This window comes from Aspergillus stella-maris, assembly GCF_047715825.1.
Source record: "Aspergillus stella-maris strain CBS 113639 unplaced genomic scaffold BDV14scaffold_41, whole genome shotgun sequence".
Taxonomy (NCBI): Eukaryota; Fungi; Ascomycota; class Eurotiomycetes; order Eurotiales; family Aspergillaceae; genus Aspergillus; species Aspergillus stella-maris.
In genome coordinates this window covers 90,719-106,588 of record NW_027396835.1, presented here as the reverse complement: position 1 = coordinate 106,588, position 15,870 = coordinate 90,719, and the positions used below count along the sequence as shown (strand labels likewise).

The 15,870-nt window shown below is 52.0% G+C and overlaps 5 protein-coding genes across 5 annotated transcripts; 3 read left to right on the top strand and 2 right to left on the bottom strand.

Moving 5' to 3' along the window:
• Positions 1–112: 112 nt before the first annotated feature.
• Positions 113–6,313, bottom strand: BDV14DRAFT_209943 (MFS transporter/fungal specific transcription factor domain-containing protein; the record flags this gene model as incomplete). The annotated part of the gene is made up of 11 exons (XM_073775775.1): positions 113–271; positions 328–1,515; positions 1,572–1,645; positions 1,771–1,867; positions 2,263–2,462; positions 3,016–3,126; positions 3,260–4,157; positions 4,454–5,032; positions 5,078–5,138; positions 5,192–6,143; positions 6,235–6,313. 11 exons carry the CDS (start codon positions 6,311–6,313, stop codon positions 113–115), a joined length of 4,398 nt encoding a protein of 1,465 aa, XP_073626388.1.
• Positions 6,314–6,523: 210 nt separating this feature from the next.
• BDV14DRAFT_190906 (major facilitator superfamily domain-containing protein) lies at positions 6,524–9,179 on the top strand (the record flags this gene model as incomplete). The annotated part of the gene is made up of 9 exons (XM_073771409.1): positions 6,524–6,616; positions 6,674–6,848; positions 6,910–7,339; positions 7,393–7,394; positions 7,611–7,974; positions 8,058–8,257; positions 8,296–8,519; positions 8,601–8,672; positions 8,706–9,179. The coding sequence occupies 9 exons, from the start codon at positions 6,524–6,526 to the stop codon at positions 9,177–9,179; spliced, it is 2,034 nt and encodes a 677-aa protein (XP_073626387.1).
• A 381-nt stretch (positions 9,180–9,560) lies between these two features.
• On the top strand, positions 9,561–11,818 carry BDV14DRAFT_209941 (uncharacterized protein). Its single transcript, XM_073775774.1, has 5 exons — positions 9,561–9,654; positions 9,710–9,804; positions 9,857–10,027; positions 10,082–10,234; positions 10,287–11,818. Exons 1-5 carry the CDS (start codon positions 9,568–9,570, stop codon positions 11,809–11,811), a joined length of 2,031 nt encoding a protein of 676 aa, XP_073626386.1. The 5' UTR covers positions 9,561–9,567; the 3' UTR covers positions 11,812–11,818.
• A 28-nt stretch (positions 11,819–11,846) lies between these two features.
• On the bottom strand, positions 11,847–12,659 carry BDV14DRAFT_201838 (HpcH/HpaI aldolase family protein; the record flags this gene model as incomplete). The annotated part of the gene is made up of 1 exon (XM_073773863.1): positions 11,847–12,659. One exon carries the CDS (start codon positions 12,657–12,659, stop codon positions 11,847–11,849), a length of 813 nt encoding a protein of 270 aa, XP_073626385.1.
• A 441-nt stretch (positions 12,660–13,100) lies between these two features.
• fos-1 (sensor histidine kinase/response regulator Fos-1/TcsA) lies at positions 13,101–15,844 on the top strand. Its single transcript, XM_073769262.1, has one exon. The coding sequence runs from the start codon at positions 13,151–13,153 to the stop codon at positions 15,182–15,184; it is 2,034 nt and encodes a 677-aa protein (XP_073626384.1). The 5' UTR covers positions 13,101–13,150; the 3' UTR covers positions 15,185–15,844.
• Positions 15,845–15,870: the final 26 nt, after the last annotated feature.

Here is a 15,870-nt window from a genome sequence, read left to right as displayed (position 1 = left end):
ACCACTACCTTGATATGCCTTAGTTTCATCCTTCTACGATTTAGATCACACTATATACAAACATTGATTGGGCAGATCGCGACCACACGCAGGCACTAGTATACACCTCACACTACGCCGACTCCAGATGCTCAGAACCAAGTTTTCCATCCGCCTTGCTTGTGCTCTCGATCTGCATATCGTCCTTGTTTGCATACGCAATTTTGTGAACGGTGTACCATGGTCGCTGAAATAGCCTATCCAGCGCCTCCAATGAGCGACCGGTGGTGTCCTGCAAAGTAGGTTAGCAGTGTTACGTAGTAGCATGACAAGCGGGGCAGAACCTACCGGCATGGCCAGGGACACATAAATCAAGCCTAGCACGCAAATGATACTGAAGAACAGGAACGCTCCCCATCTGTGCGTCGCCGCAAGTAGACTGGGCATTGCCCTGCTGCAGCCAAAATAGAAAGCCCAGTGCAACGCCATTGAAATGGACATGTTCAGCGACCGGATGCGTGTAGGGAAGATCTCTGGTCCAATAAGGTAGGGGATGCTGAACCACCCAATACTCCAAGCCACGGCGTGAAGGTAGATTGCCACAATGGCAGCAGTTCCTGCTCGCTCCGCGTTGGGTGAGGCCTTGATTTCGTCTGCCGTCATATCTTTTGTGGCTCCGAGGTATGCGCCGACAAAGACTAGAGTGACGATCTGCAGGCAAATTCCTGTCAGAAGCGATCGACGCCGACCCACAAAGTCGACAATCACCATGGCAAACAGCAAGGTGGAGACAAATTTTACCACGCCGTATATACCTGTGGTCAAGAACTTGGCTTCATCGCCGACGATGCCCAAGTAGCCGAAGATGGTAGGTGAATATTGGGTGATGGCGTTTGCTCCGGACCACTGTGAGAACAACGTGGCCATGAAGAGAAGAAAGAAGCGACGGCGATTCTCAACTGGAACTAGAGTCTCCTTGAGTAACTGCCATAGAGAGGCAGAGCCCGCGGATTCGTGCTCGTGCAGGAGCTGCGAGTCCATGCCGCCCAGCTCGCCAGCGACCACCGGGTGATCCGCTGGCAAATGGCGGAGACTGGACAGCGAGGAGGCTGCTTCCTCACGGCGACCGACTGATAGTAACCACCGAGGAGACTCAGGGCACAAGAAGGTGCCAATTCCCCACAGGGCGGCAGGGAGAAGCTGCAGAAGAGTTGGCAGCATCCACTGTGTATTTGTGCCAGCATATCGCTTAGTCACACCATAATTAATAAAAAAGCCTAGAACCACTCCTAGCTGCTGGCATGCAGCATATTGCAGGGTGAGCAAGCCACGGATGGCCTTGGGTGCGATCTCGGAGATGTAGACAGGCGGAACAATTGTGGTCACTCCTATACCCATTCCCGAAACGATTCTTGACGCATATAGCCCCCCGAGACTCCCACCGCATAGCCCTTGTCCTAGAATACCTGCAATGTAGACCACGGTTCCGATTCGCAGTGTCCATCGTCGTCCAACGCGGTCGTTAATTGGGAGAGACTAATATGATTGTCAGTTCATCGACCCTAGCCGAGCGTAGAATGCGATACACCCACCCCAACGCACCCAAAGACAGCACCAGCAGTGGCAATGGAGACAATCCAGCCCTTGGTATTAGCATATTCATCCTCTGTATAATGATCAATCCCAAACTGTTGCTTGAAGTGAGATTGGATGACAATCGACGCAATGTTTCCTAATAACCATGTCAGTTCCCGAAACGAGACTCTATGCCACCACCAAGCGCAAACAGACCTTCGTCGAACCCCTTGGCGACTCCAGCCAAGGCAAATATCCATGTCACGCTGAACAAATAAGCATTGAAGACACCCTTGGGCTGCTCACGGAGAGCCTTCCTCGTATCAGCGATTAGGCCCATGGTCGGTAGCCAAGTGCCAGTGCGTGAGAAACAAGAAGGTGCCCAGGACTCGGCCTTTCCTTGGACACCCGCTGATATTTACCACAGACTATGGACACCAGCAATGGAAGCAACGTATGGAGTAACCCCAACCCAACCCCAGACCCATCGGACACGCCAAAGTCCGACCTCCAAGCCCCCCGGAAATTCTCCGTCTGTGGAGAGGCCATGACCTAGTATTAGTACTCACTGGCTCCGGATCTTGCCAATTCCAGCACCAAGACACCGCTACAATCCTACGCAATGAACTTTTATCCCCCGCCCCCCGTCATCCAGGCCGAGGTATATCTCCGCATTCCTGACTCGGTGCGGTGCACTGGTCAGCCGACCGAGTGGCGCGGTGGTTCCGCTGCTCCCCCATCGGACATTTTTCTGGAGGGTCCGATGGTTACTCCGGATGGAACGTTGCATGTTGTGGATGTTCCATATGGTCGGATCTTGCGGGTGACCGCGAGTAAGACTGTGACTGAGTGCGTCCGGTACGATGGGGAGCCAAATGGGCTTGCCTTGTTACATGATGGGTGTTTTGCTGTGGCGGACTATAAGCAGGTACGTACTTTCATTCTCCTTATCGACCGTGGTCCTAGTAAATGCTAATAATGCAATAAGGGCATCTTGAAGTTTGACCCAAAGACCGGCGAAATCTCACCACTCCTACGCCGCCGCAATCTAGAACGGTTCAAAGGTCCGAATGACCTTGTCGTCGCCTCAAATGGTGACCTGTACTTTACCGACCAGGGTCAAACTGGCCTTACAGATCCTACAGGGTGTGTCTACCGACTATCCCCAAATGGAAAGCTAGACACCCTTGTCTCGAACGGCGTGTCTCCCAACGGTATTGCGCTTTCTCCAGATGAGCGCTTCCTCTACGTGGCCATGACTCGAGCGAACGCTGTTTGGCGTCTACCATTACATGCGGACGGCACAACTACAAAGGTTGGACTGTTCTTCCAGTCTTTTGGTAACGCTGGACCCGACGGACTTGCCGTGGATGAGGAGGGGAGTGTCTTTATCTGCCATCCTAGTCTAGGTTCCGTATTTGTTGTAGATTCGGAAGGTGTGCCCAAGGCGAGGATCGTAACTGCACCTGAGGGTGGGAAGAATTTGACAAATTGCTGCTTTGGAGCGGAGGATGGCAAGACCTTGTTTGTTACAGATAGTATGAAGGGAAATATCCAATGTGTACGATGGCACTGTGCAGGGGTGGAATGGATCAAGACAAATGAACGGAAGGGATAAATAGAGAGTAGAATGCCATTGAATTTAATTATACCCTTCCAATGCTCTCCAGGTACTTATACAGGTTGTTCACTGCCGCCATTGAACTGGAGCGCTGAGCTGTATTCGTGGCGGCTCCGATATGCGGCGTGCTGACCACGTTCAAGTTCTTCCAGAGCTTCCCATACATCTCAAATGACGGAGGTTCCTGTTCATGACAGTCGAGTCCAGCACCCCATAAATGACCTTCTGACAGAACACGGGTCAGGTCATCTTCATTGACGATGCCGCCTCGAGCAGCGTTGATGAGAATTGCATCGGGCTTCATCTGCCGCAGTTGCTTGTATGATAGCATATTCCGAGTCTCGTCGGTCAATGGAATGTGCAAAGTAAGAACATCAGCTGCTGCAACCACCTCTTGAATACTTTGAGCGCGCTTATGAGCAAGGTGAGGCCAGGCGTCGTCTGGAATGAACGCGTCAAACGCAATCAGTTCTGCGTCGAATCCCCGATTAAAGATTTCGGCCACGGTCCGACCGATGTTGCCCATTCCAATAATACCGATGGTTTTCTTGTGCAAGGTTAAACCGGTGCAGGTCTCCTTTGGGACCGGCGCAGTCATCTGTCGCGTGGTGATTGACCGAATGCTTCGCGCTAAGCTCATCGTTAGAGATACCACGAGTTCAGCGACATCTCTAGCATTGGCGCCCGGTGTATTGAGGATCTTGATTCCTCGCTTGGCACATGCAACCTGATCAATCTTGTCGATTCCCACTCCGTGCTTTCCAATAGCGATGAGGTTTGGTGCGTGGGTAATGTCATCGGCGGTGATGTAGGACCCTCGGATGAGGACAGCCGAGGCATTCTCTCTCCAGTTCTCCACCTCTGGATCACTTGGACAAACAACGTTGAACAATGTTTTGGCATGTTCAACTGCGTCAGGATGAAGAGTGTCAATCAAGTAGACCGTCGGCTTATTGGAAGAGGTCAGGGTGGCCGGCGTTGGCTCGGGCGAATATGTAATACCAGGGGCCATGATGAAACGATGGAAGTATCTTTGTCGACGCACGATGAGGAATAATCCATGGACGACTTTGTTTATAGCTGTTGTTAGTGATCATCTCGGCCTGTGAGTTAGGACAAGTTCCGGGGCATCTCAGACCGTCGGACTGGCTCCGTGCCATCTCCGAAGAAAGTGCTGGATCAAAACCCGCAATCCGGAGGGAATTTCTGGGGGAAGAGCATGCAGTAGCTTGGATTCAGATTAGCCTTGGCCCAATTACCATTCATCTTGGTGTTTACTGTGTGCTCGGATCCTTTCCCCATGCCCACATCCGACATAGCCAGCAACATCCGCCGAAAGACTTTGATGCCTGAAAATCTCTCCCCGAGAGACGTCAGCAATGCAATGCATTTGTTGACCACTGTCGCTTCATTTATTGGCATACTGCTCGTGCATAGTATCGCTACACCAGCCCCGAAGATGTCGTACCCGTCAGTGAAGCTAATCAGTGATGACGGCTGATCTAGGTCGCGATACATTCGGTCAATCATCTGCTCGCAGACGTCCCTAATACCTTGCTCGACTTCCATACCCTGAGACTTTGCAAAAGGGTTGTCATAGCTGGCCCCGACGCACATTGGGAGGATTTGGTCCATGGCCCGACACGAGAGCTGTTGGATATGATTACGCGCTCCTTCATGGGCCTCCAACAACGGCAGCAGCTCGCGCGGAACTTCTCGCCAGAAGCATATGTTCTTGAAGTGGAAGATAGGGCATCGCTCCTCACTGTCTCTGATGCTGGTTATAAGCCTTGCATGAGTCAATAAATGCACCTCGAACATTGCGCTATCCTCGCTAGTTGACGACGATTCTGGAAACTATGGCGGTCAGACATCTCGTCTACACTACCACATGTAACTTACTGGCACCGAAATATCCTCGTCATGAATACCGAAAGGTCGGTCCATCGCTGTGCAGACTGTTCTATGTGGCATCAGCGTATTATCCGATCGATGCTCGACAAAGGTTCTGCTCACCGATCCAGATAATACAGGCTCCAGAAAAGATGTCTCCTCTTGGTTCTTTCAACTTCTGGAATTGGCGAGTTTCCTTGATGCTCTTTATGAAGACCAAGAGCGACACATCGTTTCATCGCCAATCCTAACAAGTGCCACGTCGAGCCCCCAGAGGGACTGAGCATAGAGTATACAACCAGCAGCAACAGACAGTGTATCAAACTGTTGCAACTCCCTGACTGGACGATTTTAGGAAGCAGTTTGACGGCAGCCGAGTGCAGATTGTGCGATAGGAGTTCGAGTCTGACCGACTGAGGAGACAAGATAATTCCTATCGCGGTGGCAAGGAAGACACTGAAGTTGCGATAGGTTTGCGCCAGGTCCAGCGCATCACTAGGCCTATTACCGCTGTCCGCAAAGAAGGCGTCACATTGATCTTCCAGTTCTTTGGCATCGAATTGAACATAAAACATGCCTATTCGGTCAAAGAAATTGGAGAGGAATTGAGACACTGTTTCTTTCTTGAGCGCCTGTGTAGGGTCCGCAGCGAGGAAATTCCATTGCGACTCCTGGTCATCGGAACTGCGGGCCTGAGCTGGACTATCGCCACTCAAGCTCAACATTGCATGAAGCATTTCGTGCATTGCAAGTTGTCTTGGAAACCCCCCAGCGCCATCCCGAGGCTCGGCCATGGCACTGCGCGAGAGGAAGCCAATCTCGCCCATGGCCGCCTGCACCGAGCTATCCAATCCGCTGCTACCTCCGGGCTCTTCAATTGCCGTAGCATCCTCCACCGCATCCTCTTGGACCGTCCGTCGTCTTTTTCGCTGCGATAGAGCCTCCAAGGCCAGGAGTCGCTGCTTGAGGGACGCCACGTACCCAGGTAGCGCAGCATGCGACAGACCACTGCTGTCCTCGGAAGATTCCAGAGGGATTTGTCGTGGACTACATTCAGCTTTTGCCTCAACGCAAGCTGTGCATATAGGCATTCGCCGGTCGCACTATTTTGGTTAGTTGTATTCTCGTAGAGAGTAGGTGCGACCAGGGTCGCCACAGCAAGGAACCAAAGCCCACCTTTTGCTTCCTTTTCCAACAGCGCTCGCACGCCTGGGGTCGCTTGGACGGAGTGGAACTGGCGAGCATTGGACTGTCTGTCTGTGTTGACATTATGTCGTCGGCGTTTGCGTGCTGGGCGCTCCGAGCGCGTGGGTTGACTTTGTTAAGGAAATTGCGATTTTGTTGCGGTCGACGCGCCATCGGACTTTCTCCGGGCTGCACTTTCCCACTGCACATTGGTCGTCTTCAGTACAAGACTGTAGTTCCTGTTAGTATCCTCTCATCTGATCTATAAATATGGCTTCTCACAATGCATGGGACTGTCACATTCATTGTTTCGAGCCCGGTCGCCATCCCTTTCGCCCTGGCCGAGCGTACACGCCACCCCCTGTATCATTGGAATGCTATCTCGACGAAAACACCGCGCGCCAGATCATGGTAGTATAGGCATCAATTGAAAATGGATACAACAGTTTCTTTGACACACTTGTTTGCTGTCAGAAGCGCTACGACAACGTCGTCATACGAGGCACTATCGCCATTCAGACCCCGTGGGAAGAACCTACACCATCGACCTGTGATGCTTTACATGAGTTAGGAGTACGTTCAATCCGTATTCATGGTCTATCTGGCGGACCATACTGTCAAAATGCTGCTTCGCTCTTTATCCCAATCCTATGCAGTCCAAACACTCGGCTGGAAACTGTCTGCACAGTTACTGCTACGCACATGGGCCGCACTGATGAACTTCCTGCTTTCAGACCGCGGTTTATCTCACCTCCATCTAATTGCGGATCACAACGGATTTGCAACGCCTAATGACATTGGGGGTCCGGACCTTGATGCCTTCGTGGAGCTTCTCCGATCAAAGAGAGTCAGCGTCAAAATCTCCGCGCTCTATCGACGCAGTCCCAACGACATAGATCAGATGCAACCTATTATCCAGACCTTTGCCAATGCCGCGCCAGGCGGTCTGATATGGGGTAGTGACTGGCCACACGTCGATAGCACTGCCGGGGGCTCCGGGCGTCCCCCACTGCGTGGGCCAGCCGACGTCGCGGAAGAACTGGAACTTCTGCATACGTGGCTGTCGTACGGCCAGTGGAGGAGACTGTTGAATGATAACCCCAGAAGATTATTTGCCTAGCATTGCCAATCTAGTTAAGAAGTAGTCAAGACTGTATAATACCGGAAGGGGAAGCTCTGCATTGGTCGGACGTGGTTCGATGGGGCGTCTGGGGAGTCCGATGGAGAAAACTGGGGTTCCCAGGCTGATACTACCTTTCGATACGTTGAACCTGTTCTCTTATAAGAATTCCCTCGCTATGTGCACTATGCTTCGTATCTAACACGCACAATATGTCTCCCTCACCTCCCTCGCTAGATACCGCCAAACAAGACACCCCTAAAATGGACCCGGTCAAAGACTGGAAAGAAGACTCTCCCAGCGGAAATGAATCGTCCGGTATTATGGCGGTTTATCATTCATACGATGAAGACTACATTCGCATAGTAGAGGGCCAGCTCAGACGCAAGATTGATATACGCATTTTGCCCATCGTCGTCCTCATCTATTTGTTTAACTACCTCGACCGCAATTCAATCACCCAAGCTCGTCTCTATGGACTGCAGGAAGACACGGGTGTCAAGGGTGCGGAGTACCAGACGGCGATTTCTATCTTCTCTGCTGGTTATATTGTCATGCAGCTGCCCGCAACCATTCTGATGACCAAGCTACGGCCCTCCTTGTACTAGGTAGGTTCTCCGTTCCGACCATGTATTATTGCTAATGTCTCCAGCCTTGCTGTATTATTATCTGGGCTTTTGTCAGTGGGTGTACCTCAGCTGTCAGCAGCACAGCCGGGCTGTTAGTTGTTCGCTTTGTACTCGGATTCGTCGAAGCACCATTCTTTCCTGGAGCCGTCTACTTCCTCAGTTATTGGTATACAAAGCGCGAACTGGGGGTGCGGATGGCCTTGCTTATCTCTGGCATTGTCCTATCAAATGCCTTTGCGGGCCTCATCTCGGCCGGTATACTTTGGGTATGGACGGCGTTGGCAACCTGGCAGCCTGGCGCTGGCTGTTCATTATTGAAGGCCTAGCCACTATCGTCCTGGGTGTCATCGCCATGATCGTCCTTCCAGACTTCCCAGGTACTACAAAGTGGCTGACCGAACCCGAGCGTATAGTGGCCCAAGCCCGTCTCGCCATTGACGCAGGCAGCGTAGACTTACTTGATGAGGAAAAAGTCCCCATTACCAAGGGAATTGGCCGCGCAGTACGCGACTACCGAGTCTGGCTGTTCGCCTGTTTATAAATGGCGACCACGGCCTCTATTTCCTACTCGCACTTCTTCCCGACCCTAATTCAACAGATTGGATTCGACAACAACACCATTGTTCTTCTGCTCACCTCACCTCCTTACGTCGTTGCCTTTGTCTGGTCAGTGAGCTTTGCTTGGTCGGCTGATCGAATGCAGCTGCGATCACCCTTCGCAGGGGTTTCACAGGTCACCGCTATTATCGGTACAATTCTTATGGTCGCCACACCACAACATCTCCCGTGGCCGCGGTACGCTTTTACCTTCCTCGTTTGCTGTGGGACATTCGGAGTCTACTCGACGACCTATGCTTGGCTTTCTTCTACAATCACCCAGCCACTAGTGAAGCGCGCAGCAGCGATTGGACTGGCAAATACATGTGCCAACATCGCCTCGCTGTATGGGAACTACTTCTGGCTCGACAAGTACGGTCCTAGTTTCCATGCGTCGTGGGGGTGCATTCTAGCTTTCCAGTGTCTGGGCTTGACTTGTATTATGACGCTGCGGTATGTTCTGCGCAGGGCCAATAAGAAGTTTGAGCGGCTTCGTGCGGAAGTTGATGTTCATGATGTGAGGGGGCTGAATGATGATGAAAAACGTGGTGTGCTGAATGGATTTAGATATATTATTTAGTTTATGATAATGATTATAATAAGTTACATTGATACAATGCTATGTTACCTGTGTCTGCCGTATTCGCTCTCCGTGCATGTGTCATTATTCATCGGATGCTTCCGATTATATATTTCGGGCTTCGGCAAGGTAAGGATGACCATTTGCCACGACAAGCCATTACATTGGCACTTTTCACTTATGGATAGCCTTGTTGGAAGACAGACAACCATGCTCAAAACAGTAAATGCACAAATCCCATCGAAGAACGATGTGCGTGGCATGACATCCCCAATAGCCGAGGTCGGGGCAGTTCCGACCCCAGCCCCCGCGTGGCCTTGTGCTTTCCCCCGGAATTTCTCCAAACGGACGAAGATGCTCGTCTCTCGACCCCACGAAATCCCCATGCATGTCCGATGAGAACATGCCCGCTGCTGTGGACGCCCGGTTGCCGCGACTCCCTGCCTGCCACGCCTGCTACACTAAGAAGGTCAAGGTCGGTCGCTGGCAGTTACCCCTTGCTTCGGTCTCACTGACATTAACACTTGCAGTGCGACAACAATCGCCCGCGCTGCGCGCCGTGTGTGCGTGGCGGATCGGAATGTATTACTTTGGGGCTTGATGGGCAGCAGCCCGTTTCTAGAGGGTATGACCCTGTATTTCTTTTACTCCAAAATCACCTTCTGATGAAGTTACAGCTACATAAGCGACCTGGAGCAGAGGGTGCGCCAACTGCAGACTGAACTTCAAGATGCCATAGACTCACCAGATGAGCGCGATGAGGAGGTGTCGCGTAGTCGGAAGAGAAGAAGGAGCAGTTTGCGGTCGTCATACAGTTCCCCTAGCTTTACGGAAGGCGCGGGATTGAGGTGCGCTCTCCCGGCAATTTTCAAATTACACCCTGCTTACTGCGACGTGGACAGCTTCATGCGCCCTCTGTTTACCGACCCTGGATGGAGAGAACACAATCCAACACTGCTACAGAACTTGTCGAATTCTGCGCGCTTGGTCGAGCCTTCGATTAGCAGGAACCCGCTTCCATCGGCTGAGGATGCGCGGACGATATTTGACAGATAGTATGAATCATCCTTAACCGCGAACTTATTCATACTTACATGGTAATTGCAGTCTCAATGGAACCCACGTTCTCAACCCTTTTCTACTCCGTCGGGAAATTGAAGACGTCTATAGCCGTGTGTTCATCTCGACCACCGACGAGGGCACAGAGCACGATCTCTTTCGCGCCTTCATGCTGCTCGCGATTGGATCAATCTATCCTTACCGTCAAAAGGTACATCGCTGGCATCCCTACGGCTATTTCCTGTCCGCAATGCAGCATTTCAAATCGGACATTCTCTCCCGCGGTGTCAGCTCGATTCAAGACCTGCTATTGATCGGCCGGTTTGGAATATACCATCACATTGGCACATCGATTTGGGAGATCACACAGCTTTGCATGCGTCTTTGTATTGAGCACGGCCTTCCCAAGCCCCCAACTACGCGCAAGCCCCTTCTCCAGGAACAGCTTGAGCGGAGAGTGTTCTGGGAATGCTACGTAATTGATCGATATTCCTCCATCACTCTTGACCGTCCACTAGCGATTGCCGACCGAGACATACAAGTGTTGTTACCAGTCGACGCGAACGATGAGGAGATTGAGGCTGCGGAGGGCGCTCTTTCTGACCTGGACCTTTTCCAAGTCGCTTCATCCGTCCGATCGGGACATTCAGAATTAACAGTATTCTTTAGTTCCGTCAGGCATCGGCAGATCACTTCAAACATCTATGGCTTATTTCAAGTCAAATCGCTATCAGGCGGGCCCCAGACCGTCACTGCTACAGGAAGAATATGCACGAATCTTTACCGTCTTCTGCGGGAACTGGACAATTGGCGACAGTCAACGCCTGTGTTCGAGAATCCGAAGTGTCTTTACGAGACCCAAGACTGGTGGGACTTGCGATGGAGACGTGAGCGACTGATTCTTGTTCGCAAAGCAATGGACATGGTCCCGAAACGGGCGAACACGCCGCCCCGTGACCTTCTTGCCCTGTGTTTTGAGAACGCGACTGCAGTCATCACATTGTTTTGTCGCCTATACACGAGCAAGCAGATGACTTATACACGAAGTTACTTCCAGACTCTTTTCACCGCAGGTCTATCGATTATTTTCTACCTATCAGTGGCATCCGACCTCGACATTGCGGCCATGGATCAAGCGATGGAGGCGCTTGCTCAATGCGAGCATGTGTTCAAAGAACTAGGACACGAGCTACCGGACGCCATACAGTATGTTGCTGTCTACGAGGCTCTGTATCGACATATCTCCCAGAAGTTGCGGCAGAGCGGTCGCTGGGATAGAGGGGCCTCGGACTTGCAGCAGGGACATGCGCCATTGCAACCGGGCCATGGTCCAGTAGCAGTGCAACCACAAATGCTAGCTGGTTTAGGCCTCTCAGAAGGATGGCCGCTGCCGACTCCTCATAGTTTACCGACAGGGCCAGATGTAGAGGCACTGCTACCGGAAGAGTTACTGTCATTCGGCGCACTGTTCTGGGACGATACCGTTGGCAATATGGAGGCAGGGCTTGGAGAGTACGCGTATGGAAATCCGCATGGCACTTTTGGCTGGGACGACGGAACGTTTCCTTTATGACATTGACATGAGATACTAGATAATGTACAAATCAATTATTGTGACGCCCTCAGCTTCTCCACCCGCGCACTAATCTCCTCGTAATTCTGCGTCGTCTTCTTCATCCCAGCTTGTAGAATACCGCTGTCTCCTGCGCTAAGTGACCACGTCGCGCCCATAGCGAACCACCTCTCCAACAGATCTAATCTGTGCCCAATTCCACCGATCCCAATCGGCTTGCCCGCCTTCTTGCCAGCGAGCACAATCTTATCCACAGTGTCCAGGTAGATAGGATTATCATACTGTCCCGGTATTCCCAAGTCGAAACACAGATCATTCGACCCGATGAGGATACCATCGCACCCATTAACAGCAAGGTACTCCTCAACTTGCTCAACAGCAGCAGGGGTCTCAATCATAGGGATGAGCATTGTCTCCCGGTTAAGCAACTCATTTTGGACCCTGGTCGGAACATTCTGAAAATTGAGAATAGGCTGGTTATTCGCGGACCCTCTCGTTCCCAACGGGCCATACTTTGCGTGCTTCACCAACTCCTTCACTTCCTCGACAGAATCAACATGCGGCACAACAACAGCCGCCGCCCCAGCGTCAAGTATCCGACTAACATGCCAATGACTCTTACTCGGCGCGCGAACAACAGGCGACACGCCAACGGCGTTACAAGCGAGGATCAGCTGGGAGATATTCTGAAAATCGTTCGCTGAGTGTTCCATGTCGATAAAGGCGGCGTGGAAGCCGGCCATGCGCGTCATGACGGCGGCTTCATTGCTTGTCCAGAACTTGAGGGACATGAGGGGGGTGATTTGGCCGGAGTGGATGCGGTTGTAGAAGGGGGAGTTGACGGTCATGGTTGTGGAGGTGTCTTGGGGGGCGATTGATCCCATTTTAATGAAGGACGATTTGATATTGCGGACCCAGTCAAGGCAAATGAGGATAGGATTTGTACCTTTCTTTGGCTCTTTTTCGTTGATATATCAAGTACTGTTTTTATAAGGGCTGCATACACGGAAATTTTCCGATGGCATCGGAGGATTCCGGTGACTCAACCATGGCCGGTCACAAATTCTCCTGAGTCTTCGGAGTGCAGTTTCACTTCCCCTACATCTCCAACTGCTCGTCAGTCCATCTACCCTTCCCCAGGTTGTGTTGGCGAACATGAAGCTATTCAGGTCTTGTAAGAGCGTGCAAACAGGACAAACAATGGTGACCAATCACAGTTCCAGGAAGAGCGAGTCCACCGCCACCTGAGCCACGTTTTGGAATCAACGCCACCTCTTCAACCAAGACGACGACAAGAACCCTTCGACCACCACTATGTCTCTCTCCCCAGCCCTCAGCCATGCCCCTGAACGCCCAATTGGCAGCTCTTGAGTTAGGCGACAAGCCTAGGCCGCAAGATGGTGCCCCTGCCACTCCGGACAGTCTCGACGACACCAAAACGCCTTCCCCTCCTCCCCCGCTCGCCTCGATTTACCGACTGACGCCCGTACCTTCCCTGGTCCTCGACGCCTCCCTGAAAATTTTAGAAGTCTCCAACAGTCATCTCGAACTCTCGGGAAAGTCGCGCGAGTCCCTGCTGCATCAACCCGTCGGAAACCTCGACCCGCAAGCCATCCCTGTCCCCAATATTCCGACCCTGTACGGCGCATTCTGCGCCGCCTGTTCAACTCGCAAGACACAACTCATTGAGCATATCTTGAGCCATGGTCGAATCCGATATAACCTGAGGGTGACTCCGATCTTCGACGATGCGACCCTGCTGTTTGTCGTGCTCGAGGCCGACAAATTGACCGAGGAGGCCATGACGAATCAGCACGCTTATATGAACGAAACGTACAAGATCCTGGTTGATACGGTCAAAGACTATGCGATATTCATGCTGGATCAACACGGCCATATAGCAACATGGAACTCGGGCGCCGGTTTGCTAAAGGGATACAAGTCGGAGGAGATTATCGGCAAGCACTTCTCGACCTTTTATAGTGCAGAGGATAACCAGAGTGGCAAACCGACCAAGGCCTTAGCAGTTTGCCTGCGCGAAGGCCGATTCGAGGACGAGGGATGGAGATATCGTCGCGATAGATCCAGGTTCTGGGCCAACGTTCTTATCACGCCCATCTACCAATTCGGCCAACATGTCGGCTTCGTCAAAGTCACTCGCGACCTGACTGAGCGCAAGGAGGCCGAGGCTCGTATGATCACCGCTTTTGAGGAGTCGTCGCGGTTGAAGACGGACTTTCTGGCCAATATCAGCCATGAGATCCGTACGCCGATGAACGGGATGCAGATTGCCATGACGATGCTGGCTGATACTGGTCTCTCATCTGACCAGCAGGAACATGCTACCATTGTGCAAGACTCGATGTCGCTACTTTTGCAGATTGTTAATGATGTACTTGACTACTCGAAACTGTCATCTGGGTCTTTCTCACTCCATACGGACATGGTCGATGCGCGCGAAGTCGTTGGAGCGGTTGTGCGCAACTGCAAGCCATCGCTGCGAACTGGAGTCGAGTTGACCTCGGCCATAGCACCAGATTTTCCCAAGCGCCTTCGCGGTGATCCCCTGCGATACAGACAGATTTTACAGAATCTGGTCGGTAATGCCGTCAAATTCACAGAATGTGGCACCGTCCGGGTTTCCATCTCCTGCATTCCAGATGAAAGCGACTCTTCTTGCTCCATGGTCAAAACCGAGATCACGGATACAGGCATTGGCGTCCCTGATACTGCCATAAACACTCTTTTCACGCCCTTCACGCGTTTCGCCAACTCAACGACTCGCAAATATCCAGGTACCGGCCTTGGTCTTTCCATCTGCAAAAGCCTGGCTGAGCTTATGGACGGCACAGTTGGCTACCACCCCAACTCCGCAACACATGGAAGCGTCTTCTGGTTCACGGCCAAAATGGGCGGACGCTCGTTCACCTCCTCTGCAAAGCAACACCCGGCCAGGGTCCCACCACCCGACGAAATAGCAACTGAAATACGCACCATTGCGCCCTGGAAACACGTACTCCTAGTTGAAGACAACATTGTAAACCACACAGTGATGCTCAAACTTCTGAACGCACTTGGTTTCAACCGCGTCGATGGCGCCTGGAACGGCGCCGAGGCTGTCCGTATGATCACGCAAAAACCGCTATCCTACGACGTTGTCCTTATGGATGTCAGTATGCCGGTCATGGACGGATTGCAGGCCACAACGCATATCAGGGACATGGGGCTTCAAATGCCGATCATAGCCATCACGGGCAATGCGCTGAAGGGTGATGCAGATACCTATATCGGGGGTGGGATGAATGATTGCATTGGAAAGCCGGTGCATCGGGATCAGTTGCTGGCTGTGCTTTGGAAGTGGATTGGGGGGTGAAGTTGAGCTTCGCAGTTAACATCTTGCACGCATGCGATTGTCTCGGACCTTGCAAGCAAACGAACGCGGGGCTCCTCGAGAACGTTTTCGAGATGAGGGAAGGTATACCCTCAGATCGCTCCTTTTAGATCGTCATGGTCCAGGGCGTGCCATCCCAACCTGCGCGTACTCCGGTCGTGCCTGCCTCGGGGAACGCATGACCGCCACTCGGGGAAGGCGCCTGTACAGCCAGTAGAGGGCTGGGTTGGGCCTTTTTGACTTGTGGATCCAAACATGGTCTTTTGCATTCCATTTGTTTAGCCAGTCACCGCTTGTTTCAAGTCACGGATTTCCTTTCTTCCATGGGAATACGGAAGGTTGGATCCTATTTCTTTATACAATTCGAGGAAACGAGACGTCCTGCGCCGCCAGGCTTCGGTGTAGAACGGCTTGCTCGACCAGGATCGGCGAGAAAAGCCGACGGGTAGGGGATCTTTGCCAATGTGGATAAGATGATGTACTATAATTCAAGGGGCAATGGGGTCGACCTTTATACTGCTACGCAAAGGAGGGTTGCTTGTATAGTAATGCAAACTTATGCAGAGACCAGATATACGACGGGATCTCTACTGCATGTATCTTCCTAGCCAAATAACGTGCAGGCCCCGCTAATATGCTGCCGCGGAATTCTTTTCACTCAAAATTTG